Genomic DNA, 27,291 nt, shown 5'->3' with positions numbered 1-27,291 from the left:
CTAAATATAAATTTAGCATTCTTCCTCTGGATTTTTCAATTTGTTAAAATTAATTATAATTGTACTTTATGTAAATTATTTTTCTGAATATTAAATTTGATTCCAAATCACAAGTTTTGTAAAATAGCAATATTGTAAGATTACTGTTTTATCATTGATGTTTAATGACAATATTTAAAATGTTTTCCTAGTCTATATACAACTGTGCTTTAAAAATGTGTTAATAAGGAAATGAGGAATCTCTAAATGTATAATTTAATCTGAGTTTTAATTTTTGACAGATCTGACAGGTAGCTTTAACAAGTAATTCTTATTCAGTGGCAATGAAAAAATGATAGTGTTTTAGCAACCTTGCTTTCCTTGTCAGAGCTCAGAAGCTAAGCAGGTCTTGTCTGATTAGCCTTGGATGGTGAACTTTTGGTGAATATTAAGGCTGTAACTTAGACTGGGAAATGAAAAAAAGTATTCTGTTAGAAACCAGTGACAAACCGCTTCTGTATTTTTGCTAAGAAATCCCTGTGGACTTGCCCATGGAGTCACTAAGCTTGATTTGAGAGGAGACACATACAGAAGAGATGTTGCAAAGCACTGAGCTTGAATATGCCTCTCTTTTTCCTATGCTTTAGCAGGGGAAAAAAAGTCAAAAGCTGAACTTGTTGTATCTTGCTTTGTCGTTATGAATGAATAGGAAGCTTGTTTAAAGTAAAACTAGCCAGTAAAATAAGTCAATATGAGTTCTGTAATTGGTTGTTATTTAACACATTGGAATGTTAAACCATGCTTACTGATTTATATTAATGAAAAAGAAATGGCTGAACACCCCCTTCCAACCATCCCAAATTCTAGTTTCTTTCAGCAGTATCTGCAGCAAGTGAGGCCATCACACCAATGCTGCAATTAAGAACCATGTCCAACATCTAACACAAGTAGGTAAATTGTGGCATCACACCAGTGGTGGGATTCAGATTCAGCTGGTTTGCAGAACCTGTAGCTAATTTTTTGTTGCCCAGGCCCAGAATGGACTTCCGGAAGTGGCATCCACACAGAGAACCGGTTGTTCACATATTTGAATCCCACCACTGCATCACACAAATGTGATGTCTTTTGCTACCCTTGTCTGTTTGCAGGCACCCATTGTTCCTTTTGCACAAAAGAGAGTGCAATGGAGAAAATACTCAAGCTCATTGCTTTACACAGGCCTAGGTACTCTGTTTTAAAAGTTATATGCAAAGTTATGGAGTAGTCAAGGCAAGTCCAGGAAATCAGTGTTTTGATTTAAGCAATTAGTGGGTGTTTGTACTTTGTCCGGAAGTGAAATTATTGAAATAAATTAGCTTTAAAAACTATCAAAATTATCTTTATAAATTAAAGCTGCAATTCAATACATGTGTAATTGAGTGCAAGTCCCATTTGAGCATATTTGCATAGAACTTAAAAGCATTATTGTGAACATCTGAATTTTTTTCTAGGTCACTTGGGTGGAATAACATGCATGTTCACAAGGTATATAGGGTACCTTTGAAAATATAAAAAATGTGGACACATTTTGGTGAGTCACTGGCTTCAGAGGATTCAGACAAAGCAGCTGTTTTCCCTTCTCTGCTAATGCTCCTTTTTCTGACAGTAGCCTTTTAATGTATATAATTGAATAGTAAAAAAGGAAAATTCTATAGAGCAAAGTATTTGATGCAAGATCTTTGATAATTCTTGTAAGTCTTGTGGCATTAGTAATATTAGGTAAAAAAAAACCATTAAACCAAATATAACTTGGTTAAACCAGAAATTGGAAGAATCAGCAGTAGAAAACATGTGACTGATACTTTTGCAACCTGTGTATACTATATTGTTTACAATAACATATTATGGGCTGTACTAGTGGTTGAATTTTAGAAACAGGTCCACAGTCATTCTTGAATATAATTCCGTAATATTTCACTTCATCTATTAGTTTTGTGTCATAGGTAAAAACTACATGCAAGAAAATGTGCAAATTACGACATCCAGATTGTCTGCTGATGTAGATAAAAACTGGGCAGCAATGAGGTACAAACTGTTGTCAATAGTGGAGGGAATAAACACTTAAGTGGGTGAAGTGTGCTTGAAAATAAGTGGAATAACACAACCTTTGAAAATTGTTTGTTGTATTGACAGTTTATAATACTTTATTGTAATTCTATTCTTCCTTCTCACGGATACACAACAATTGCTCACATGGGTCAAAGAAACTTATCTGGAAAAAAAATATTTCTGCCTTGTCGTAAGCGTGCAGAACCGTGGGACTCCTTAACACAAAATAGGGCACCGCACTCATGGTAATGCACCTCTTAATTCACAGCCTGCAGCGCTTTTAACAGAACTCGACTGTTTCAGGATTCCAGAACTCCGGACAATGTAGGGTGCAAGCTTGAACAACCGCCGACGATGCGAGCCGAGTGCCGCCTTGCAAAGAGACGGGAAGGAGCAGAAGGCAACCGTGCCAAAGAAGCTGCGACCCCGCCGAAGGAAGAACGAAAAGTTGGCTCTTCACCTATGGCCACGTCTTCCCTTTCTCCATTCGTGAAGATGCGAACAGTAAAGGAGAAGCGAGCAGCTACGAGCGTCGCGCTCCGCCGGGACCTCCCGAAATGGAAAGCTCAGCCGGGCAGTCTCGGGAGCAGGTGGATCCCTTCCCGCGGCGGTGAGCGGAGGACGCCGAAAGGCTGGCGGGACCGTTTCTTCTCCTCTTTCGCCAGCCTGACCCGCCGCGCTCGTTCCCTGCTTCTGGCTCCGGAGGGGAGGGCGCGAGCTGAGCGCCCGCCCGACACTTCCTGTCTGCGAGGCTGGCGGCGGAAGGATCGCGTGCGGCCTGCCTGAGAGGAAGCGCTTTTCCGCGGGCCCCCGCTTGCCTCTCCACGCGGGAGGGCGAGAAGCGAGCCGAGCGCTGGCTTCTGCGTGGCTGGCCGGGAGCGAGCGTGCAGAGGAAGCGTCCAGCCGAGCGAGGCCCCCGGTGACTGGTGTGGCGGCGAAGCGCCCGCCCGCGCCCGCGCGCGCGCCGTTTTAAGCGGGGCTGCGCGCGCGCGCGCGCCCGAGCGCCAGGAAGCCCCTGCGGGTCAATGCGAAGCCGCCGCCGCCGCCGCCGCTCGCTCCAGCGGCATAAACATGGCGACTTCCCTGCATGAGGGGCCCACGAATCAGCTCGATCTGCTCATCCGCGCCGGTAAGCCGGCGACGTGATCCGGCGGGGCTCTCCGGCGGGGGGGGGGGGCGGGTGGCCTCAAAGAAAGCAGCAGCGAAGGGTGGGCCAGGCGAGAGGGAGGTTGCTTGCGCACGCTGCTCGCGGGCTCTTCTCGGGGGCGGCACTAGCGCTGGAGTAATGGAGGGAGGACGAATCCAGGAAGTGATCACCTTGGCGTGCTCTCCGCGTTAGCAACCTGACCGCGCGGCGCCCGCGAATGTGGGGCTTTGGCGTCCGTGCGCGTTTGGGGACGGCGCCGCTGTCGGGGCAAAGGAAGGGAGCGTGTAGCGTTGCCGCCGCCGCCGCCGCCGCTGCTTTGGAGCCTGAACCAGGAAGAGCGGCGCTTGCAGTTCCGCGCCCGCCATCCGTGCCAGGCTGCTCAGGAATGGAAAAGCGCCTTCCTTGCAGCGTCTCTTGGGCGGAAGCCTCCTCTCTCCCCCTCCTCCCGTGGTATGATTAAGGCAGCGTTTTCCAACCTTAGGAACTTGAAGATGCGTGGACTTCAACTCCCAGAATTCCCCAGCCAGCTATGCTGGCTGGGGAATTCTGGGAGTTGAAGTCCACGCATCTTCAAGTTCCTAAGGTTGGAAAACGCTGGATTAAGAGCCGCTGCGAGCGGGCTCGGAGACTTCGAAGTCTTCCCTCTCCTAGGTCCTGCCCGCCTGCTAAACTTTTCTTTCTTTCGGGGGAGGATGTGGGAACCCGCCTGAGGCCACGGGATGGCAGGGGCACAGGCGGCGGTGCCGGGAGTCCGGCTTTCGGGGGTGCGAAGGGTGTGCGATTATCTTTATTGAGGAGACCAAATCCATTTCCCCCTTTCTTTCTCTCCCCCCCCCCTCCAATAGCGGAAGCGCGGAGCTCCCTCAGGAGCCCCGGGACACTGGATAAGGGGAGGGAGAGACGGGCTCGTCGACCTATCGTCTGTCAAGGATGTTCGAAATCTGAACGCTGAAGTGTTTCTTGGGCGGGGCTGTGGTCTGTCAGGCCAATAGGCACGGAGAAAGAATTGAGTGGCGGCTCTCTGTGCGCTGACAATGCAAGCACGGAATTGGAGGGAAGAGGAAGGATTGTAAATACGGAAGCGAGGGCGGGGCTCGTGTGACTGAAGAAGCGGGATAGAGGCGGATAATTGGAGTGGTTTTCTAGCTAATCGTAATTCTGTATACAGATTAAAATGTAGCTCCGTAACGTGTTGTTGGTCCATCCATCCTTGTTAAGTTTTTTTTTATATTTTGATTTCGTTCGGTAGAGAATAAACTTCAGTGATTGTTACTCCATTACTTTCTGACTCCTTTTAAATTTTCGAAGTGTTTATAAGTCTTGTAACAAGTTTTTCGGTTGTATCATCCTGCATATGAATTAACTATTGACATTAAGCATTCTTTTCTTGCCTATTTTTTTGTTTATTTGTTGTGGGCTGCTTATTTATGAGCTTCTACAGGGCAAAATACTTCTGATGAGTCCTGTTTTTAAAAGACCAGTGCAAAGGGAATATTGTAATTAGGCGTTTCTTGCCTAGGGCTTGTACATGACTGCCTCCTGCCTGATGCCCTAAAACAAAACGGAGTGCATGGCTGTTTTAGGAATGGTGTAATGCCAATCCCCTCCTCATAAAAAAAAATCTGCACAGCAAAACCACTTATTGCAATAGAGAATGGTATTAAATACCTGTTATTTCACTTTGACTGAGTTGCTAAGGATGATTTAATTCATTGGCTGATTTACTGTGATATTATTAAAACTTTATAAATACTCGAATTACTAGAGAAAAAGTATATATTGAAAAATACAGTTAAGAGTTAGAGGGCAAGGAGACCCAGTGTAGTACAGTAGTTAAAGTGTTAAATTAAGCTCAAGTTCATCCTAAGCCATGGAAATTTTTTTTATTGAAAAGGTTTTCAATACATTTTATCTTTAACAAAACAACCCCTCCCCACCCACCCACCCCCTTCCCAACCCAACCCTCCCCCCCTCCCCTTCCCCCCTCCCCGACTTCCCAGAGCTAAATACAAGGTATAAAAGTAGAAACAATCATAAACTACCATATGCTAACAACAATGAACTATTAAGTCTACCGCACTTTAGCTCTTATAAAATGACTACAAGCAATATCCATGGAAATTCACTAGCTGACTTTGGCCTACTCATTCTCTCCCAGTTTAGAGTTGTTTTGAGCGAATAAAGCGAAGGGAGATTCCCACTTTGGCTATCTTAAGTTCTGTATAAAAGGCAGCATATAAATCTTAGAAGAGAAGCTTTGCAGAAATGGTTGCCCATAATATAAGTGTCCATGTGCTGTTAAAAGAGAAAATGATAGAAACTTATCTAAAACAAAGTAGTAAAAAGACAGTGGTTTTTCATAGAAAGGATATAAGAAGTAGGTGGAGAAAGAAACAAAAAAGAGTAATAACGAAAGGAGGAGGAAGACAGCCTAGATGAAATATAACATTAAAAAGCCAAGAAAACTGAATGATTTGGGAAAGGTATAGACTGGCTACAAAATGATAATGTCAGAAACAAGTAGTAAAACTGAATTTTAACACCGATTTCAAATGTTAGTTATTCATTTGAATGTTTAGAATTATTTTAGCTTATGTACTCCATTTTAATGTCTTTAATTTATTAATCATGAGCAAGAGACAGATTAAAATGCTAGTTTAATTGAATTCACATTTTCTTGCTCATTAGGATTTTAAGCCTGTGATTATAATTATTTTAGAAGAGTTATTTCCCATTTAAAATGGGTATGTGCACTGAAATGAATTTCTGTGCCTCCATAGAATCATAGAAGTAATGATATTAATCTCTGTTTTTATTTTTGTTTAACTTTCATAATTGCCTTTCCTGTACATTGCAAATGGAGCAGTGAATGCAAACATTCAGTTCCAACTATGCAAAACAGCTAGTGAATTAGACACAATTGCATGCACGCTACTGGTCTTTAGAAAACTCATGGTGAGGAAGATACAGTCAGGTTGCTTGGGAGACGGTCTTCTCTTACTCTGATGTTTAATATATTTTAGGACTGGAGTTTAAATTTCTGTTGTCTTTTCAGTACAAATCCTAGTTCTTAGTATGATTAGTACCTACTAATCCTAGAATTCCTGATCCTAGTACTTCAGGATTTTTGTATTGATACATTTAATGATTTTAGCCTTACCCAATTCACAAACCTGGAGTGATATCCAAAAGAGTAAAAATAAATAATAAAAACAGAAAGACAATATAATTAATAGAAATCCTTGAAATGTGTCTAGAAACATTGGTTAAAAACACAGGGGAATTGTGTTATTTTAACAGCTTTATAGAATTCATGAAGTAAGGGAATGCTTAAACTTCCAGAGGAAAGAATTTGCAAAATGCAGGTGTTTGTGTCAGAGAGCCTGCCCCCTAGTCCGTGTTCCCCTCACCTTAAGAATGGATTTCTATTTTATTTTTTTACTGTTTGTTTTCAGGAACTATTGTTCCTTTGTCTTCTTTCCCCTGTAAAACCCCTCTCTTATGAGCCTTGTAAACATAGCGTTTAGGACACACATAAGTTACAAATGTTGCCTTAATTAAAAGCTTATAAGCCTCCCCAACCCCTGGACACTGGTCCATGGCCGATTGGCAACTGATCTGTGCAAGCAGTTGGCAAGCATGTAAAGTTTTATTTGCACATGTGCAGGATTAGGTTGTGCATGCAAAAGCATCTCGTCAACTGCGGAGCCAAACTGTGGAGCCAAAAAGGTTGGCGACCACTGCTGCAAGGTGTTTCATATCCATTTCTTGCAAAACATGTATCTATTTAACTTTAAAGATAGCTTGGTAACATAATTGAGTCATTAAAAGAGGGAAAAAGTGAGAGACTGTGGGTGAAAATAATACATTAAGACAGTACAGGCACTCCTCAGTGACTGCCTCATTTAGCAAGTTTGCAGCAAAGTTTACAACTTTCCTAGGTCTGTAAAGTAAACAACAATTAAAGTAAAATCATGTTTCATTAACTTGTTTAATGACCAAGTTGCCAGTCACTATTTTGGTCATTAAACAAGGACTGTGTTTAATGTGAATTGTACATAGATTATATGTCAAAATAGAACTAAGCCCTAATTTTGGATATACAGTTCCATGTATTGTAGTCTAGACAGGATTTCCAGATAGATTTGAATTCTACATCAGATTTACTTTATCTAGATGTTGAAGCAAATTCCCACAATTTAATTAGCATATAAATCCTGAAGCTGTATACTAACGCCAATTCAACATATTATGAATGTATTACAGAACTGGTGAAATTTAATATAAATTATTCAGGATTAAAGCTTTCAAAAATTGTTCCATTCTGAGATGTATAATTTACAATATTGTTGAACTTTATAATGATGTCATATATGGAGGAAGAATCCAATCTATATTTCTGCCATTTTTCAGAAAAAGTATTTGTTTTAGCAATCAAGACTGAAGTGATATATCAGTGATAAAACATACCAGTTCTCTCTGAATATAATATTTGAGGTAAATTTAATATTCAGTTGTGCTAACAAACACGAAGTATTATGTGGTATAAGATTTTCAATTTTGGTTAGACTTTTTGTTTGTTATTGAATGTTTCCACAAAGATGACAGCATTAAGAAATTGTTCAAAAAGGCTCAGAGCAACTTGCTTAGATTCCAAGATTGTATTGTTAATATGACAAAGTTTAGTTCTTTCAATCCACAATACTCATTTACTCTTAATTGGTTCCTCTAGTTTCAAATAAACATTACAACAACAAAAGAATTATGGAAACAAAGAGGGATATTGGGGAAAAAATTAAATTGGTTATTTCTAGATTCATGTTTAGTTGTAGGAGTGTTGTTTTATATCAGCAATAGCAATGGAGATAACAGTATCAAAGTTTTAAAAACATTTTGGTGGCTTGTCAGTAATTAATCAAGCAGATTATATTTGTACTTTCTTGTTCCCCTTATTCAAGTATACAGATAGATCTCAAGGTAGTATGCAGTGATTAAAACATGCAATATGGTATAATTCATAGGATGCATATGGGCATCAATTTAAATATATGATTTAAAGTTTTTTAAAAATTGTCCTGTATCTTTGAATTCAATTATTGTGGTAATAGAATAATATCTTCTGAAAAATGCATGTATTATACATTTTTTTATTGAAAAGTTTTACAATACATTTTATCTTTAACAAAGCAAAACAAAACCCCTCCCAACCCCCTCCCGTCCCACCCCCTTCCAGAGCCTCAGAAACTATTTTCTTCAAATTTTCTTTGGGATCTTTTAAGCCTCTAATCCTAACAGCAAACTCCATCTGATAATACTGTACCGAGGTCAAATCACAATCAATTTTCTCTACCACATTTTCAGTTTCTGTCATTTTTAATTCCAGTCTAGTATCATTTTGACTGAGATCTTCCACTCTTTCATCCAAATGAAATGTCGGCTGGTGACCCCCAGGGGGAGAGCATTCTCGGTGGGTGCACCAATCCTTTGGAACCGCTTACCAGCTGAACTCCGGATGGCCCCCGACCTTCGCTCCTTCCAGCGTGATCTAAAAACTTATCTATTCGAACAAGCCGGCCTGGCCTGATGGATTTGGGTTTTAAAATTATTTATCTAATGTATTCTTATTTTATTGCCCTGTACACCGCCCTGAGTCCTCCAGGAGAAGGGCGGTATATAAATCAAATAAATAAATAAATAAATAAATAAATAAATAAATAAATAAATAAATAAATTCTCAATACATATAGCCATGTCTTGAAATGCAGATAAAATGTCTGCTCTTATTTCTGTTAGTTTCTCTGTAATCTTTTCATCCATAACCTCAGCTAGTTTTTCTGTTAACTTCTCCTCCAGCTTTTTATCCATTATCTGAGCAAATTGTTGCACATTGCTTTTCCATAATCTCTTGCATCACATTCTGCAAATCTTTAACTGTAAGGGCTGGCGCAAATACGGGTGCAGGGGGCAATAAGGCTTGCAACAAAGACTGCTGCACCAGAGCAGGAACTTTAGAAGATATAGCCGCCATTTTCACCCACTATTGTCTGCTACGCACTTCCACTTTCAAGCTCAACAAAGTCCATTGAGTTAAAGATCAAAAGACCATTTTCACCTAAATCTCTTGTATCGCTCTGCCTGCGTCCTCGTTCTCCAAAGTTCCTTCTTGCTAGCAGGGATGGTTGCAGATGCCCTGTTCTGCTCCAAAAAGCCCGGAGCAGAAGCGCCTCGCAGTCCGGAGCATGCCCAGGCTTCGGGGGGCTCAATCCTTCAGCCGCCAAAACTTTAAGTTCTGGTGGCCCCGGAGAGCTCTACCCCTACCTGGGCGCTTGCCCCCTCCTCTTCTCCCGAGGAGGGGGCATCCGAGCCGCCGAAACAGCTGATTGGCGCTGTTTTCGGCGGCTCTACGGAGCTGCGGGGCTGACAGCCTAAGAATGGCTGCCTCCGGCGACGCCTTGCCACCCGGAAGTCCCATGTATTATACAAATTATATTGCTAAGAATTTTAGATATTTATATTGGAATGTATTCTTTGAACTTTTTCTTGTTTGTAAACTGCAGCTACAATACTCTAGTTACTATTTATACTGCAGTTAGTAGGCTATTATAATTAACATATTGCTGGCAAAGTATCAATATTAATTTGAGATTAAAGTCTAAAATAGTAGTTAAAAGCTGGTCTACACTTTACTAATTTATTTTTCAGATACCATCTGTCTTAAATTTATAGCCTAAAACAGGCTATCTATCAGCCTTGGTCCCTTGTGGTAAATTGAGGGATAACATTAATTGACTCTTCAAGTATAAATTGTTGAAATATATATATAATGCTGAGCCGTACTATTGTGTATTTAATATATATATCATTATTAGAGTTATTTGATATTTCACTTAATATTAATATGCCTTGTAGTGGATGAGAATACAGTATCAATAGATAAGGAGGTTGAAAATACCTGCTGTTTAGAGACAATTAGATTGCTTACATTGTTCAAGCATACATTAGAAGAGAACACACCACGCACTGGTTCCAAATCAGATAATTTATTTCAAATTGAAAGTAGTGACTCTTGCATAAGTCTAAGTCAGGGGTAGGCAACTTTGGCTCTTTTATGACTCGTGGACTTCAACTCCTAGAATTCCTGAGCCAGCTGGCTCAGGAATTCTGGGAGTTGAAGTCCACGAGTCATAAAAGAGCCAAGGTTGCCTACCCCTGGTCTAAGTGTTCACCTTAACTTTTTTGTGGAGGGACACAATTTAATATGGATTAATCCATTCCAAAGGGTGGGTACCCTGACAGTACAGACTCTCCTCTTGAGTAAGTGCCAGTTTTCAGCAAACATGTTGTAAAATGCAATCATTTGACTGTGGGATGCTGCCAACAGATGTAAATGTGGATCAGTTGCCGAATGCCTAACATGTAATCATGGGGAATCCTGGCCATTGGCATTTCAAAACTGGGTCGTACTGTGGGATGCTGCCAACAGATGTAAATGTGGATCAGTTGCCGAATGCCTAACATGCAATCATGGGGAGTCCTGGCCATTGGCATTTCAAAACTGGGTCGTAAGTACCTCTGAGACGGTCCCTCAGAACTTTGAATGGTCTCTGTTAGTGACCATTGTAAGTTCAGGACCATCTGTAAAAATGGGAAAATTCAGTTAATTATAGTTTCTCATTACATCCAAATCAGAAGCTACCAAATAGCTTCCAAATAAATCAAATATGGATTGTGCTAAATGCTATTTAGTTTATTTTATTGTGGCTTAGAATGCATTATAAATACAGTCAACTATGGCTTTATTTAATAAGCATGGTTAAAATGAACCTGACAGATCAATGATTCAACCCATTCTCCATCTTTTGTAATTCTGGTTCTCTGTGGTGAGTGAACAAGAAAGATTTGAACATGTGTGATTAATTCATGGCAATCATTTAGCTCTACATTTTTCTGCTAGTTAGGCATTACCGTAAATGTTTCTGGTAAAATGATAATATATTTGTGCTTTGGGGTTTTTTTGATTGACTTCCTAATTCTTATCAGTTCCTTTTCATAATTTTTGCCATTCAATTATGTGAGATTTGGCCAACAAGTTTGTACAGATTTCTTTATGTAGAATTTAGTTGCATTGGTACATTATTGGAATTTGGAATAAGCAGAGTAATCTTGGCTAGTGTAACATTTTCAAAAAGTTATTTATAAATATTGGTAATACTGTCTAGAATAATAAACACCTTCCCAAATGCTAAATGGTAGGCTTTGGAAGAGTATATTGAGAACTTTTTCTTGAAAATATTATGCTTTTTTCCTAGTAACTAATTCTAGAATTGATTGATTCTCCTTTTCGATAAGGATGGTAGGCTATTCATTTTCCTATAAGCTCTTTTATATTTGGTGAATAATATTATTTATAGTTAGCTAACAGCAAATTCCACTGAATATTATAAAGCTCAATTTGCAGTTTGTATGATTATTGAGTTATTTCTAGCTGCTACTTAGAGATAAATCTCTTGAAACAGTATCTGAGGTAATAATCATAATGCCTGCTGAAAGCCATCTCATCCTAAATATTTGAAAAGAATGGCAGTTTTGCATGCATTAGGTCTGTCCTTTTCCATTTTTCATAATGGTTATTTGCCTTCATCTTCACTGTTGTGGCTGGGTAGCTTTTTTTAATGACTGATATCATAAGCTGTTTTAGAAAAACGGGCTGTTTATTGAAATATTCTTCCATAATTCCTTCTGAGGCAGCTTTCTTACATGATTTATATCTGAAAAGACAATGAGTAAAAGATTTTTCCTTGTCTAATATTCCTTTTAGAATTTTGAAGTTAACAGAATAGATCTTTTGAAGTTCCAGCAATGAAGCACCAGTTGAATCCTCATTAGTTTCTCCAGCACTGTTGATAAGTGATCCAGCTTATTCTAAAGATATCTTTAGATGCTGACAGCTCAGCTGGAAGGATTTAGCTTTGAATAGATTTCCATAAATGGAAAGAGCAAGTGGAGAGAGAAGGAGATTGTGAATGTGTTTGTGTACACTTTCCTGTGTATAGATAATATGCAGCAGGTGGTATTATCTGCTGCTGATTTTAACAGTTTCCACTGATATAAGACCAAAACTGTCTATGTGTTTTTTATGTATTGGTTGTTCAATATCACCATATTTAATAAAGTAAGGTGTTTTTAGTAAAACAGGACCTTAAACATTAGCCATCAACTATTTCCCCTTTTTAAGTAAGCAAACAAAATATTATAGTATAAACAAAATACTGAGGCAAATGTTATTTTTTTTTAAAAAAGGTCTGACTTTAGTGAAAAATCAGTTTTAAAATAATAATTGAAGGTACATGTTACAATTTTTTCTTGAAATAATTGTAAGGATTTAAAGATATAAGGCTAATATAAACTAAGAAAATATAGAAAGTAAAGAAAAAGAAATACAAAAAGATTGAAAAAATAAAATAAAATGTAAGCAATAAAGATTTATAAAAGATAACTTCCCCTCCTCTCCAGATAAGTATAAATGATTCCAGTAACTTAACACCTCCTCTAATATTTCAATAGGTATCTTACCGTATCTTATCCTTTACTAATAATATACAGGTAATCCTTGACTTACAACAGTTCATTTAGTGACTGTTCAAAGTTACACTAACACTGAAAAAAGTGACCTGTGGCAATTTTTCACACTTACGATCACTGCAGTATCCCCATGGTCACATGATCAAAATTCAGACACTTGGAAACTGGTTCATATTTATGACAATTGCCATGTCCTGGGGTCACGTGATCAGCTTTTGCAAACTTCTGACAAGCAAAGTCAGTGGAGAAGCTAGATTCATTTAATAACCGTGGTACTAACAACTGCAATGTTTAACTTAACTGTGGAAAGAAAAGTTGTAAAATGGGGCAAAATTCACTTAACAAATGTCTCACTTAGCAACATAAATTTTGGGCTCAATTGTGGTTGTAAGTCGAGGACTGCCTGTAATAGTCATCATTCAACTATAAACAAGAGTCTAATAAGATCTACTAGATATTGTAACATACTACATTTTAACCTTAATCTAATAAGTCTTATTTTGTACTCTAATTTATCATTTCCTACTTATAAACAGATTTTTAAAATCTTGTCATTCAGTGCTTATTAAAAAGAAATTCCATTAATAACTATCAGAAATCACAATATATTAACCCTGATCAAATAGGGTCCACTTCAAATTCCTTTTGTTTATTTTTTCTTAATCTTTAAACCTATCAGATAATATTCCACAAGTTGATTTCTTACTTTGTCTCCTTTCAGGACAACTTCATTAGTTTAATACTTTTTTTTTTGTAAATCCAACATAAGCCTTTCCTATCACTCTTCTGATTTATTATTTGTAGGTGCTTTTATTTGTAAATCCATTGTAGCATCTTTTTCCATATCGCTCTTCTGATATTTTTAAATCCATTTTCAGGTCTACAACTTCTTTTTTTCCATATCCCCTTTATAATCTGGTTTTTTAAAAATAAATAAATAAATAAATCCACATTCAAATTGGCATCGGTTTCTGTTTTATCCAATAAGATACATTGTTCTATATCCTCTGTTATAGTATCAGACAATCTTGTAAGTAATTTTGAGTTCATTGTTCGTAAACAGCCGTAGATTCTTCTAGTCAAATAGATCTATTGTATTAATGGTCTGCTTCTTCTTTAATTGTAATTGTTAGCTTTCTCTGGTTCCCTGTAGTCAACTTTCAAGTTATCTCTTACCAGTTGTTTATTTTCCAGTCAACAAAACCTTTCCACGTAAGGATTTTTGACAATTTCAAAATCTTCATATATTCTTTTATAACATTTTGAAACACCTCACAGGAAATATCCTTTCAAGTGAATCTATCCCTTTAACTTTTCAAAATCAACATTCTGGTCTCCCTTTTGCTGTTTTTCAAAAATTAAAGGTTTTTTTTTCTCTTTTTAATCCCTAAATTTACATAGAACTTCTTTCTTCCAAGGAAGGAGAGTCTCCTGTTCTAATGTAACGTGTCCTTCACCTGCCTTCCAGAAGGTTCTTCATAAGGAAATAAAGTAATTGAGAGAGAACATCCTGTGTTCCTTTGAAGGAAGGTACTGAATCGTACCTCAGGCAAGATGGCTAACTCCCAGAGCTCTGAAACCTGCTGGAAATATTTCTCTCTGCAGGGAAATTCTGTGTGGAGCAAACTGGTGGTTGATCCTTATTCTCTCCTTGATCTGGAGAAAAGTTCCAAGGAGCCAATCCATTCACTGACTCCTCTTTTCACTGCATTTGTCAGCTCCGCATTGGTTTCCCCAGAAGTTGCTGTGTTACAGGTTTCTGAATGAAAGTTAGGGTACAACTTTACATTTCTTGTGTGTGTGTCTCTTAGGGCATTGATTGAACTGTATTATTTTTTTATTATTTGACATCACTATTATGATTTTGTACTCCACATCATATGTTATATACTACTGGCACATCTTCTTGGACTACATCTATAAATATACTTGTATATTCTTGTGGATTGAATGTTGGACATAACAGTTGACTGCAAAAGTCTAGACATCCCAGTCAAGGTATATGTTTGTAACATGCATAAGTTATGGCAGCTTCTGCTCTTTTAGGGTTTCATTAAAGCATACAATTTGATCAGGAATGGTTCAACCTTTTCATACAGTTGCACAGTATGCTAACTAAATTTTTTGGTTGTTCATTTATTCTGGAGGAGACTGAATGAAGTAGGCTGTTCTTGAATAATGAACTTTATGCAGAATTTTATGTACATTTTATGTACATTTTTGTCTAATTTTCTGGAACTAAGTAAACTAGTTTTCTACTTCTCTAAGCCATAATGTGTTTGACTTGGTTTTGGCTTAGTATGATAACTACTAGGTTTTAGATTTTGAGGTTTGTAAAAGAAAGTAATACACTCCCATCTTAAAAAATGAGAATATATATCTAATGTATATTTTTGTCTAATACCTTGTGTATAAATAACATATGGCATATGAAACTTGTGGCTCACAATATCTGTCAAACAAATGTCTTATTTTTTACAGTGGAAGCATCTGTTCATGGCAGCAATGTGCACTGTTCAGATAAGACAATTGAAGCAGCAGAAGCCTTGCTTCATATGGAATCTCCAACCTGCTTAAGAGATGCTAGAAGTCCAGGTATGTGAATCATACCAGTTAAATGTCTTATCCTTTTTACAATATAGCTAACCCCTAGGTAATGTTCAGTATAAACAGTTTCCAGACCTTCAGGTTACCTTAATTCAGATGAGAAGGGTGGAATATTAATTGGTTATATTTAATTATGCTTTTCTGCTCATAGGGCATAAGTAATTTTGTTCCTAAAACTCGTCTACAAATTATATACTGCATGTGATATGTAATGTTACCTAGTGCAATATTGCATTACTGTATGAAAACAATTTGCTGTAATTCATAATTGCTGTATGAATTATAGATGTTTGGAACATATACTGCACATTTTCTGTTTCCAGAAAATTCCATATAATAAGAATCTTTTTAGATTGATCTATACATCAATTAATAAATCTATCTCAAGTTTTCTTAACTGAAGCCAGTAGAAAAAATGTTTTATTATATCTTGGTTTTAATTTTCTTTGTTTGTATCATCAAATTAAAATTATCCATATTCATTGTAGGTTTCATTATTATCTTAACAAGCAATTTGTGGTTTGTATTTAGTGATAATATCACAGTTTATAAAATGTAAGGAAATGATATCTAATGAGGAACAAACCAGACTATAACATCCAAGAATTAGCTGAGATGAAATATTTAACCAACAATTGTGGTTCATTTCAATAGAAAATCCTAATTCTCTCAATTTATAAAATGAATGTCACATAAAGCAGAGGTCCCCAACCGTTTGGGCACCAGGGACTGGTTTTGTGGAGAGAGGTTTTTTCGCGGACCAGACGAGGCGTGATTTTACGTGTTGCCTGCATCCTGCTGATGGGGCTTCACTTGTTTGTATGGACCGGTTTCTGGCATGCCAAGGACCAGTCCGTGGATTGGGGACCTCTGACATAGAGCATAGTTATTTTCAGACTGTTATGTATACAAACATTCCAGTACTGAAAACAATTACTTTTTGATTTATGATACATGGGCAGATCAGGCCCATGTATCATATAACAAAGTCAGAATACCCAGTATTGGGTATTCTAGCAACTGAATGCAGATGAATGATGAAAAAAATTTATTTTGTATTTGGCACCTTTGGGGAATGCTTCCAAAATTTGTAATAGATTTAGCTCATTTGTAACTTGAAAAATCTGGATTTGTTTAAAATTTTTTTCTTATTTATTTATTTATTTGCTTTCTTTAGTGGAAGTTTTTGTTCCACCTTGTGTGTCAACTCCAGAGTTCATCCATGCTGCAATGAGACCAGATGTAATTACAGAAACTGTTGTGGAAGTATCTACTGAGGAATCTGAACCAATGGATACATCTCCTTCACGAACTTCTCCAGAAATCCATGAGCCCATGAAAAAAAAGAAAGGTATTTTGTGTATGTTTGTATGACAATTAAAATAACAAGAAAAAAGCAGCAGAACAGTTCAATGGCCCATAGCATATTTTCTATACGATCATTTGCCTAGATAGAAAGTCTATTCATATTGATATTTTATATCAATATGAATATATTTTATTGAAGTAGTAAGCTTTCCACTGATTAGTATTTTGTTGGGAAAGGTTAAAGATTTGAGTTGCCAGTAAACAATTGTAAATGCTTACTTAAAAAGAAATATTTTCACGTTGAGGCTTAATTGTCTTTGATTGACTGAATATGTCAATTAATTTTACTTTGAAATGACAAGTGTGATTACCATTATGGTTGCACTTGCGTTCTACTGTTTTCCTGCTCTGCTGGAATAGTGCTCTAGATTGCAAGTAGGACATATTAACCTTTCTGCTTCAGAATTGGTAAAGCTGCATAAGATAAGCCTTGATGATTTATTTTTGTTAAACTGAGAAAGAATCAAACTATTTTTTATGATTGTTTCATTCTATAATAAACTGTTCTCTGCAGCTGGCCGTAAGCCAAAATCTCAAGCACCATCAACCATTTCCAGTTCATCTCCGGACTTGGGTATAAAAAAGAAGCCAAGAGAGGGCAAAGGTAATATGCTAATTATGTTTTATTTTAAATATTGTGAAATATTTAGCAAAACATATTTCCCATAACATTAATGGCTAACAATAAAGGTTTATTGCAGCCAGTCTTTTAGAGTTTTGAAGCTCTTCCCCCCCATCAACTAAGTTACTGCTAGAGTTTTGATTTCTGGTTTATCTTTATATTTATACATAGATTGGGCAATGTGATTTTTTTTCAGTTGAAATTTTGATCCTTCTGCTGAAGATTTACAGTAGCATTTAGCATATTTACAGAGTATTTATTACTATTGATCAGTGTCTCCTTTTCTTCAGAAGCACAGTATAATGTACATAGCAACTCCTTCCTCAGTTTTATTCTACAACAACAGAGTAAGTTCAGGTGAGAGAAAATGACTTGCTCAAAGTCACTTAGGGGCCCTCAGTGCTTGAGGATGGATTTGAACCAGTGTCTTTTCAGTTCTAGTAAAAAAAAAATAACCACCACATCCCACTAATTCTCCGCAAAGTTTTCTTGCGGTCTCCTTTTCATTCCAGTAGAATGAGGTTGTTTCATGATCTCTAAAATGGAGAGGCTAAACTTAGATTGAGATTGCAAATTAGGGGTATTAAAGCTCTTTTCCCTTCCCTATCCTGATCATCATATGCTTAATAAAATTATTTCCTTATTGCTATTAATTCTGTCAAAGATGAGCATAAGGGGTACAATCAAATAAAAAACCTAGAAAATATATCGGAGTCTACATAATTATTATTATAAAAAGCTAAAAAAATATAAAATAGAATTTATTTAAAAATCAAAAGTCTAAAAGAAATCTAAATGCAAGGGTAGGAGCATTAGATGGGTGTAGCAGAGCCTAAAGGCGTGGCAGACTAAATCTACCACAAAACAGAGCACTCTGGTATGATGTACTAGGTATTCATTAAGACTATTTTATGGTACAAGTCTGATGGATTTTAAGCACTGCTGTGCAGAACCTGATGGCATTATAGGTTATCGCAGGGGAGGTGTAAAGCAGTAGGGAGGTGTAAAATTGTCATGTGGGCCTTGGATATGTAAGCAATAGTGGTGAGATGAAGCTAGTATGAATGTCTCTGTAATACAGGCACTGGAGAAGCACATGTTTCTGTGTATCCAGAGTCACAAGGGCATTATGTCTCCAGGTAAGAAATCTTCCTGTATTGGCCTTCAAGGACATTTGAGGGGAAGGTACTGCTGTTAGTTGTATTCCTGGAGAGTGACAGCGTCTTGTTTAATCTTGAAAAGCTAAGTAGAACTGGATTTATTTAGTGTTTGAAGGGAGATTCCCAAGAAATATGAGGACTGTAAGACCAGAATGAGAAGTTAAAAAAATACAGCTGAAAGCAGACCTGTTCTGCACTTTGCCCAAAAGTGATAGGCATCTGTCCATGGATTCACCAGTCTGTCCGTAATAAGACCTCCCTTTTGCTTAGTAGTTAGAGAGAGATTACTGGTTAGTTCATTTTAAGCACCTATGGGAGTCTACGTATTGGCTTTTTGTTGTTGCATACCGGTTGCATATCTGTGCATTAGCTTTATTCGGTTGCTCATTGTATTTACTTTGTCTCATCATCTATCTGTCTGTAATAAAGTTGTTTAAGATTGTAATATTTGTTTTAATGTTTTTTGATGGTTGAACAAGTTATGGGCGATACATTCCATTAGGTAGATGAGAGGAAGACACATTACTGGCCACAAAGTTTATTCTAATTTCCCTGGTTAGCATTTTCAAATTTTGATATATTAAAATAATATTTTGCTAATGGGTCTTTATATAGTGTATTTATTAAAAATAAGTGGTTCATATATGTAGATATGTGTTGACTTGTTGTATATTACATATTACATTACATATATTACATTACATACTTAGACCTTTATCTTGTCTAATAAACATTAGTTATTTAGAGAATAGCCTGTATCCTCCCTGCCCCTGCCCTCAAATTCATAGTAGCATTAAGACACATACGTGTTTGGCTGTTTCGTAATATAGCCATATATATTCTGAATAGGAGCTTAAAAAAAAAAGATCTGAGAATGACTTTCATTTTGGCTTGCTGCTTAGAAATCTTGCTAAAAATGAGTTGGATTTCTTTCTTTCTTTCTTTCTTTCTTCTTTTTTTCTTTCGCTGATATAAGAATAGATTATATAGCTTTGAAGAAAATTTGATAACTTAATCTTGAAGTTATTAGTATTAGATATTCTTGGGAAATACATAAGCTTTTTAAATAATGTATACTTTTGAAACATATTTCTGATAAAGGTTTTAATAAATTTGATGCTAATTAGTTTGCTATTTTGGCCAGGAGAGAACATCTTTTAAATAACATCAAATTTCAACATTTATTCTTTATTATAATTTGATTATTTATGTATAAAAGTATTTTAAATGAAATTAATAATTAATAATGCTTTCATTCCAAATGTAAAAATATGGGATGTTTATTTAGGAAATTACAAATGCATTTGTAAGATGATTGGAAAAATACTAAAAATTACATAGCGAATTCTTACTCTAGAAAGCTTTCAGTGGATATTTCTGCCTTATCATTTTAAATAAGTAAAACAAAACTAGTTTTAAGTATGTTCTTCAAAAAAATTGGTTTCTGCCCACTTTAAATAATATATTTAATATATGCCTAGCTTTCATAAAAAATACTATGTAACATAGCAATTAAATGCTATTCCAATAATTGGCTCTATTATTTGCATGATTTTGTTTGTTTAGAGGTAATTAGCTCTTTGATTTGCTGAAATATATGTTTTGCAAATAGGAAATACAACCTATTTGTGGGAATTCCTTCTGGATTTACTTCAAGATAAAAATACGTGCCCTCGATATATCAAATGGACTCAGCGAGAAAAAGGCATTTTTAAACTTGTGGACTCAAAAGCAGTTTCCAAGTTGTGGGGAAAACACAAGAACAAGCCTGATATGAACTATGAGACAATGGGAAGAGCCCTGAGGTAAAGAAAAAAAAGTGATATTGAAATAGTTTTTTTTTAACTAATGTGTATCATGCTTTCTCTACAACCTTTTTAATGTTCTTAAACTAATATTCCTTTTTTTCATTCCTAAGAAAAATATTATTTCATTTGTCTTCTAAAATTAAGTACTGATACGCAATTTTAGGTAGAAAAAATTGAGGTACCACTTTTATGAACAAAGGAGCTAAAAAAACCTAATGGAAGTACTTTATTTAGATTAATGTTTTATGCTTTTGTACTTCTTTCAGATACTATTATCAAAGAGGAATTCTAGCAAAAGTTGAAGGACAAAGGCTAGTATATCAATTCAAGGAAATGCCCAAAAATATTGTTGTTATTGATGACAAAAGTGAGTGCGGCGGTGAAGATTTAGCCATGTCCACTGATGAGAAATCATTGGAACGTGTATCACTGTCTGCAGAAAACCTCTTAAAAACAGCGAGTTCTGCTCGCACTGGAAAAAGCACTTCTCAGTTGACCTGCACAAGATCAGAGAAATCTGTTGCCAGAGTGAGTATCTCCTCACCTGGACATGATATGTCATCTTGTTCTCCCACCACAACTACAGTTTCAGCAACAACTGCTCCCAGGTTAGTGCTATATGATTTACATACTGAGTAGTCTAGGTCAGTGTTTCTCAACCTCAGCAATTTTAAAATATGTAGATTTCAACTTTCAGAATTCCCCAGCTAGTTGAAGTCCATGCATCAAAAGTTATTGTTGAGAAACACTGGTCTAGATCAAGATCCATACGTTATGCTAAATTGGGGCAAAAATTAATTTTAAGATTTGATTATTTTTAAAAAATCAAATATGATACATAATTGTTTCCAGGGATATTTTTATTTTTTTTGCTTTTTTGATATTGTTCAAAGTTCTTACACAGGTAGTCATTAACTTAAACAACCACAATTAGGACCAGAATCTTGGTTGTTGAGCAAAGCAGTCATTAAGACATCAGGTGACCCTTTCACCCAACAACTGCAATTCCAGCATTCCTGGTTATGGTTGTTAAGCAATCTCACAGGCTGTTAAATGGAGCCTCAGGCAAGATGTGCTTGGTGCTTTGGGTTGGTGGAGATCATGGGAGGCCTGATGCAGGCCATGTTTGAGTCTCTTATCTGTTCAGGGGCTGAAAATCTTCCCTAACATACACCACACTTGCTTGCTTCCTGTGCTGAGCCTCCTCTTAACCTTAACTGCTGTCTCTCTGCTCCGGTGCTGAAAATCCTCCCTTCTGAAACGCAAGCATGCTAAACCTCCACACTTGCTTAGGAATGACAGGAATTTGCTAGAATGAGTTTGGAAAGGAACCCCATTTCCCAGCAGAGAAACAGTTGAGACAGTTGCTTTTTCCAAGAGTCCAGCTGCCACTGTTGGAAGGTACCAACTCCCCCCCCCCCAAAAAAAAAGAATAGCATGTAGGCCTTTGGCCCAGATGGCAGGAAAGGGATGGCAGAGCTGGAGGAAGCCCAAGAGTGACAAAGGGTGACACTCCCTTCCCCTTCCCCTTCCCCTCCCCCTTCCTTTTCCTGCCCTATTTCTCTTTGCCGTCCAGTTAGTCTTCCTCCTCCCCGCCTTCTTCCCCCTCTGTATTCAGCTATTGTTGCTCACTCCCAATTCATCCCTTCTCTTTCACACACACACGTGCGTGTACTCTCTTCCCACTTTCTGCCTTTTCTTTCCCCTACGCGTGTGCGTGCTTTTACACCCATTCGCCTTCCTGAGCTGAGCCTTTCTCTCTGTTCTGCAGGGAGGATTTTCAGTGTTATAGTGGAGAGACAGCAATAAGGTAAGAACTCTGGGTGGAGCCCTGGGAGGCCCAACGCAGGCCACACACGAGTATCTCTCTATTCGTGGGCTGAAAGTTTTCTCCCTGCTGAAATTGAAATGGAAAGCATTGAGTTTCTGGGAAAGATCAAATGATTGTTGGGCACTTGGCAATCGGTCATTAAGTGCAAACGGGTTGCCAAGTGCCCGGTTCACAATCCTGTGACTGTGTGGCAGAAGAGTCACAATTTTTTTTTGACAGTTGGAAGTGCTTTACAAGTCATGAAGCACTTTTCCCATGTTCTGAACCAGCCCTCTTCTCTCAACCCCTATTTCAAAAGAAGAGACTGGAAAGCGTCCAAGGCTAAAAGGCTTCTGCCAAGATTTAATAGTAAACACACAAGAGCTTATCTTCTCAAGCAAAAGAGTTGCTTTCAGCAACCAGCCCCTCCCCAAACACTCCTTTTATAGAGAGCTCAGGGCGTGGTCTCCCTGTGCCTCCTCCCGAGGAGTCCCATAGCCTTTCTTTGTTTGTCCCTGCTCGACTGCCTCCTGCGTCGGGCGTCCTTGAACAGGGCCAGCTGTGGGTCATCATCCTCCGCACTCTCGGGCTCACACAGCTGAGCAGAGGTTCCCGGCTGAGGACTCTGCAAAGTCTCCAAATCATCATCAGCCGGTTCGTTTCCCTCCTCCCCCACATCTGAGTCCTCCGATACATCGGAGCCGGCTGTCGGACCCACAGGCTGGCCCTGAGTCACAACATCCCAAGACTATTGTAACTTTAAACAATTGTTACATGGACTGGTCATAAGTCAAGGATTCCCTGGAGCAATTTTGGGAGGGCTTTAGGCCCCTATCTATAATTTTGAAGAGCTATGTGTGGTTCTGGGCCTCAGGCAAAGCTGTTTTGGCAAATGGTTTTTAACTGTAGCCTTTGTCTGTCTGTCTGTATCTATAACAAATTTATAATACTAGGGGTTTGTCAGCTTAAAATAAAAACTGCTGGGGGTAATCTAAAATGACAGTGTTTTGTTCTGCTTTGTTCTGTTATTTATTAGATTTACATCCTATCTTTATTTTAGTAGCAATAAGGAGTGATAAAGTAAGTTCTGAAACTTCAAAGAATTCAGTTTGGAATTGGAGTAGGGAAAGAAACCTTTGTCTTTACTTCACATTTATAGAATATGATAATTATTTTTTTATTTAAAAAGATCTTTTGTTTAGTTACAGCATGTATCTAGGTCACAGATTTCTGGTTTTAATGTAGTGTTTATCTTCATCTATTTAACAGAACTGTTCGGGTGGCTATGCAAGTGCCTGTTGTAATGACATCTCTGGGACAGAAAATATCAACTGTTGCAGTGCAGTCAGTAAATGCAGGGTCACCATTGATTACCAGCACAAGCCCAACAGCAACAACCCCAAAGGTAGTTATCCAAACAATCCCTACAATGATGCCATCATCTGCTGAAAATGGAGAGAAAATCACAATGCAGCCTACAAAAATAATCACCATCCCTGCTACACAACTTGCGCAGTGCCAGTTGCAAACAAAAACTGGTTTGCCAGGGACAGGAAGTATTAACATAGTTGGAACACCTCTGGCTGTGAGAGCACTTACTCCAGTATCTTTAGCCCACGGGACACCAGTGATGAGATTATCAATGCCTGCCCAGCAGGCAAGTAGCCATACTCCACCCAGGGTAATTAGTGCTGTTATAAAAAGTCCAGAGGTCAAATCTGAAGCAGTGGCTTTAAAGCAGGAACGGGAGATTAAGACCCTGCAACTAGTACAAGAAGAGAAACCAGCAGATGGAACCAAAACAGTCACTCATGTTGTCGTCGTTAGTACACCCTCAGCTATTGCCCTACCTGTACAAGTGAAAACAGAAGGAATAGTAACATGCGAAAAATGAAAAAAAGCAGCTGTGAACATTAATGACGTAGACCATTGTGGAATTAAGCAAACTGACATACATAGGAAGCCAGGGAATTGGACACAAACAAGAAGTGAAAGAACTGATTTTTTAAAAAATTGTTAATAGTTATGCAGATATTAGAAATTTACTGGAAGCAAAATAATGTCCCATGTTTCAGTGGGAATTGAACTAGATCTACACACTGACACAATTGCCTCTTGTAAATTGGGGTTAAGCTGATGAAGAAAGAAAATTCCTGGAGCCGGAGGGAATAGCGGGTGTGCACTCAGGAGGCTCACTGCATTACCAGTTACACTAAGACATGGAACACTAAACTAGTTCTGTGCGAGATTCTTGGCTTATGTAGATGGAGGGGGCATCTAGAAGAGGCTCACTGTTACACAAGACACATTTGATGCATTTGAATATGCATACCAGCAATTACTACTGTGTACTCACAGTGTTCAACTGGTGCTATGTGAAAAACTCTGCTACTAGGTATTCTTGAATGTGAATAAGGAAAGAATTAGAGCTTCTTACAAGAAGTTGAAGACTTAGAGAATTTTTTTGTCCCATGCAGCTTAAGCAGATTTTAAAACAAAAGCCTTAGACTGATTTTCAGTTACCTTTGTTGAAATAAGCTAACGGCTTGTTTGTGTAAAGCGTTTTTTATTAAAACAATTTTTTTAAAAAAAATCTTATACCTAGCACAGTATTGTTATAGAATTACCTGTAACATATTTTGTATGGTAATCAAGTCTGTTGGTTTTTTAATTGTGGTCAGAGTGGCCAGAGGTTTAGCCTCTTGTTGCTTGGATCATCCACTTCGCCTGGACATCTCTGCATACATTTCAATTTCAGCTTTTACTCTGTCACTTGAAAGGTCACGCTTGGCATGAACTCTTGTCAGATAGATTAAAAGCCTGTATATTTTTTAGTTGAAGTTAGAGGAAAGTACCAGTGTTCAGAATGAACTATAATAGTTTGTATATTCAACATTTAAAGTATATTCTATTTTGTTGTACTCTTGTTTCAAAGTGTATTCAAGTAGGTTTTACTGAAATACAGATATGAAATTTAAAATTGGTGTCTCTTTTTTCCAAGCCTTAATGTGCCTCTGGTGTTTATCCAGATCAATGGTGCTACGTAGTTTTCTACTTCAGGTCTCAAAATGTAGTTTCAGAAATAGCATAGAATTGGAAATATACCAAAGAATTAAGTTAATTATGTCATTTATTCTACTGAATATAAGAGAAATATAACACAGTATAAAGGACATGTATGATAATTTAATTTAAACCATTAACAGTTGTAATTGGGTGACTGGAATTGTCTTTACACTTGTGTTATACTGTCTTCCAGAATGAATTAGAGTAGCAATAGCCAGCTTCATAGGAGTGAATGGGATTCCTTGAAAAGGAGGAGGAAGAGACATACAGCTATCAAGCTCAAGAAATCAGGAGTTCAGGCAGTTCAAAAGAATATAAAGGTTTATTGCAAGCTTAAGCTTTCTACAAAAATCTGAACCACTGACAGTCAAAAGCAAATTGGCAGTAGATAAGAATCAAGGGAATTCAAGGTGGGCTGGATTTAGATCTCTTGTCCCAGGAGTGGACATCTCAGCAAATCCACCACATGGTCAGGCTGTGCAATGCTCAGAGAATTGCAAAAAATCCAGGAGTTAGATATCAGACTCTATAGGCTTCAGTTAGCATGTTAAATATTAAAGTTAATGACAGTACAATTAGAAAAAGACTGAACAGGTATGTTTTATTTGGAAGGGTTGCCAGGTGAAGCCTCTTCTCTAAAAAGAACATGGCAGCACAGCTTAGGTTTGCAGAATTACATCTGAACTAATCACAAGAAACACTTCTGAAACACTGTCCTTTGGACAGATGAGACCAAAGTGGAGATATTTGGCTATAAGGCACAATGCCACATTTGATAAAAATCAAACACAGCATATCAGCACAAACATCCCATATCAACCATCAAGCAGAGTAGTGGAGGGTTGATGATTTGGGCTTATTTTGCAGTGACAGGATCTGGGTACCTTGTAGTTATTGAGTCAACCATGAACTCCTCTGCATACCAAAGTACTCTAGAGCCAAATGTGAGGCCACGTGTCTGACAGCTAAAGCTTGGCTGATATTGGGCCCTGTAACAGGGCAATAAACTTGAGCATACCAGCCAATCTACAACAGAATGGCTGAAAAAAACCCCAAAACGGTGTTGCAGTGGCCAAAAGTCCAGGCCTCAACCTGACTGAAATGCTCTGGTGGAACTTCCAAGAGAGCTATGCATAAAAAAAAATACCAACAAGCCTCAATGAACTGAAGCAAAGTTGTAAAGAAGAATGGGTCACAATTCCTTCACAATGATGTAAGAGACTGATAAATACAGAAAACAATTACTTAAAAGTTATTGCTACCAAAAGTGGTTCTACGAGCTATTGAATCATACAGTTTTTCACATATGGCTTCTCCATTTTGGCTTGCTTTTGTGAGAGAACTTTTGTGGAAATTTGTTTTCCCAAAGTTCTGTATTTTAAAGGGCAGGTCATCAATAGCTTTCTCTCCTTGAACTATGTAGGGGAAATATCTCCAAATTTTATAGAGTTAGATATGGTTGAAATTTAGGTAATGCTTAATGGGGAAAGTGAACAAAGCTAGAACATACAGCATGATCTGAGATCATATATGATGATGCTGGAATTATTTGGAGTGTAAGTAAGTTCTTTAACATTTATATTAAGTATTTCAAAGAATATTGGAAAATATTTTATCTCTGTTGCATTCTGGCCATTTGTAGTTCTTTACATGTAGAATTCTAAAAATAAGATGTCTTCACTTCTGGTTTTCATTTTATCTTTTATAGCAAATAATTGTCATATTGCAAGGTATTTTTCTGGGATTCAATTATCATTTATGGTAATATAGTCCTTGGAAGAACTTGCTGTTGTAATTGGAATTATGTCTTAGAAAAATACTCCTTGAAAGGAAAATGTGTGTCAACCCCTTTTCATTCTTGACAATATGGTCTGAATCCAAATAAGGATGACATCACTTAAATTGTGCTAGTGTTATGCATAAGAGTTCCAAGTCTTCTTTCATGTTGTACTACAAAATACTGAGTAAAATCTAAGCACTCTTATAGATCAGGGGTGTCAAACTGCTGGCCCGCGAGCCGGTTTCGTCATACCAAAGTTGTGCCTACCCCATTG

The 27,291-nt window shown here is 37.6% G+C and overlaps 1 protein-coding gene across 10 annotated transcripts in view; it reads left to right on the top strand.

Moving 5' to 3' along the window:
* ELF2 (E74 like ETS transcription factor 2) overlaps positions 1 to 25,151 on the top strand; it is a 42,942-nt gene extending 17,791 nt beyond the window's left edge. For 4 of the 10 annotated variants that reach the window (XM_083367376.1, XM_083367379.1, XM_083367378.1 and 1 more), the window contains exons 4-10: positions 15,278 to 15,391; positions 16,581 to 16,754; positions 17,286 to 17,375; positions 20,166 to 20,358; positions 20,628 to 20,969; positions 22,133 to 22,171; positions 23,441 to 25,151. In XM_083367376.1, coding sequence (XP_083223502.1) covers positions 15,278 to 15,391; positions 16,581 to 16,754; positions 17,286 to 17,375; positions 20,166 to 20,358; positions 20,628 to 20,969; positions 22,133 to 22,171; positions 23,441 to 24,065 — 1,577 coding nt within the window. In that variant the 3' untranslated portion in view covers positions 24,066 to 25,151. Of the gene's footprint in view, positions 1 to 1,469; positions 3,197 to 15,277; positions 15,392 to 16,580; positions 16,755 to 17,285; positions 17,376 to 20,165; positions 20,359 to 20,627; positions 20,970 to 22,132; positions 22,172 to 23,440 lie in introns of those variants that run through there. The other 6 variants (XM_083367375.1, XM_083367374.1, XM_083367382.1 and 3 more) reach the window with 6 other exon arrangements.
* Positions 25,152 to 27,291: the final 2,140 nt, after the last annotated feature.

This window comes from Vipera ursinii (assembly GCF_947247035.1).
Source record: "Vipera ursinii genome assembly, chromosome: 7".
Classification (NCBI taxonomy): Eukaryota; Metazoa; Chordata; class Lepidosauria; order Squamata; family Viperidae; genus Vipera; species Vipera ursinii.
The sequence above is the reverse complement of the archived record's forward strand: the minus strand, read 5'-3'. Positions and strand labels throughout refer to the sequence as shown.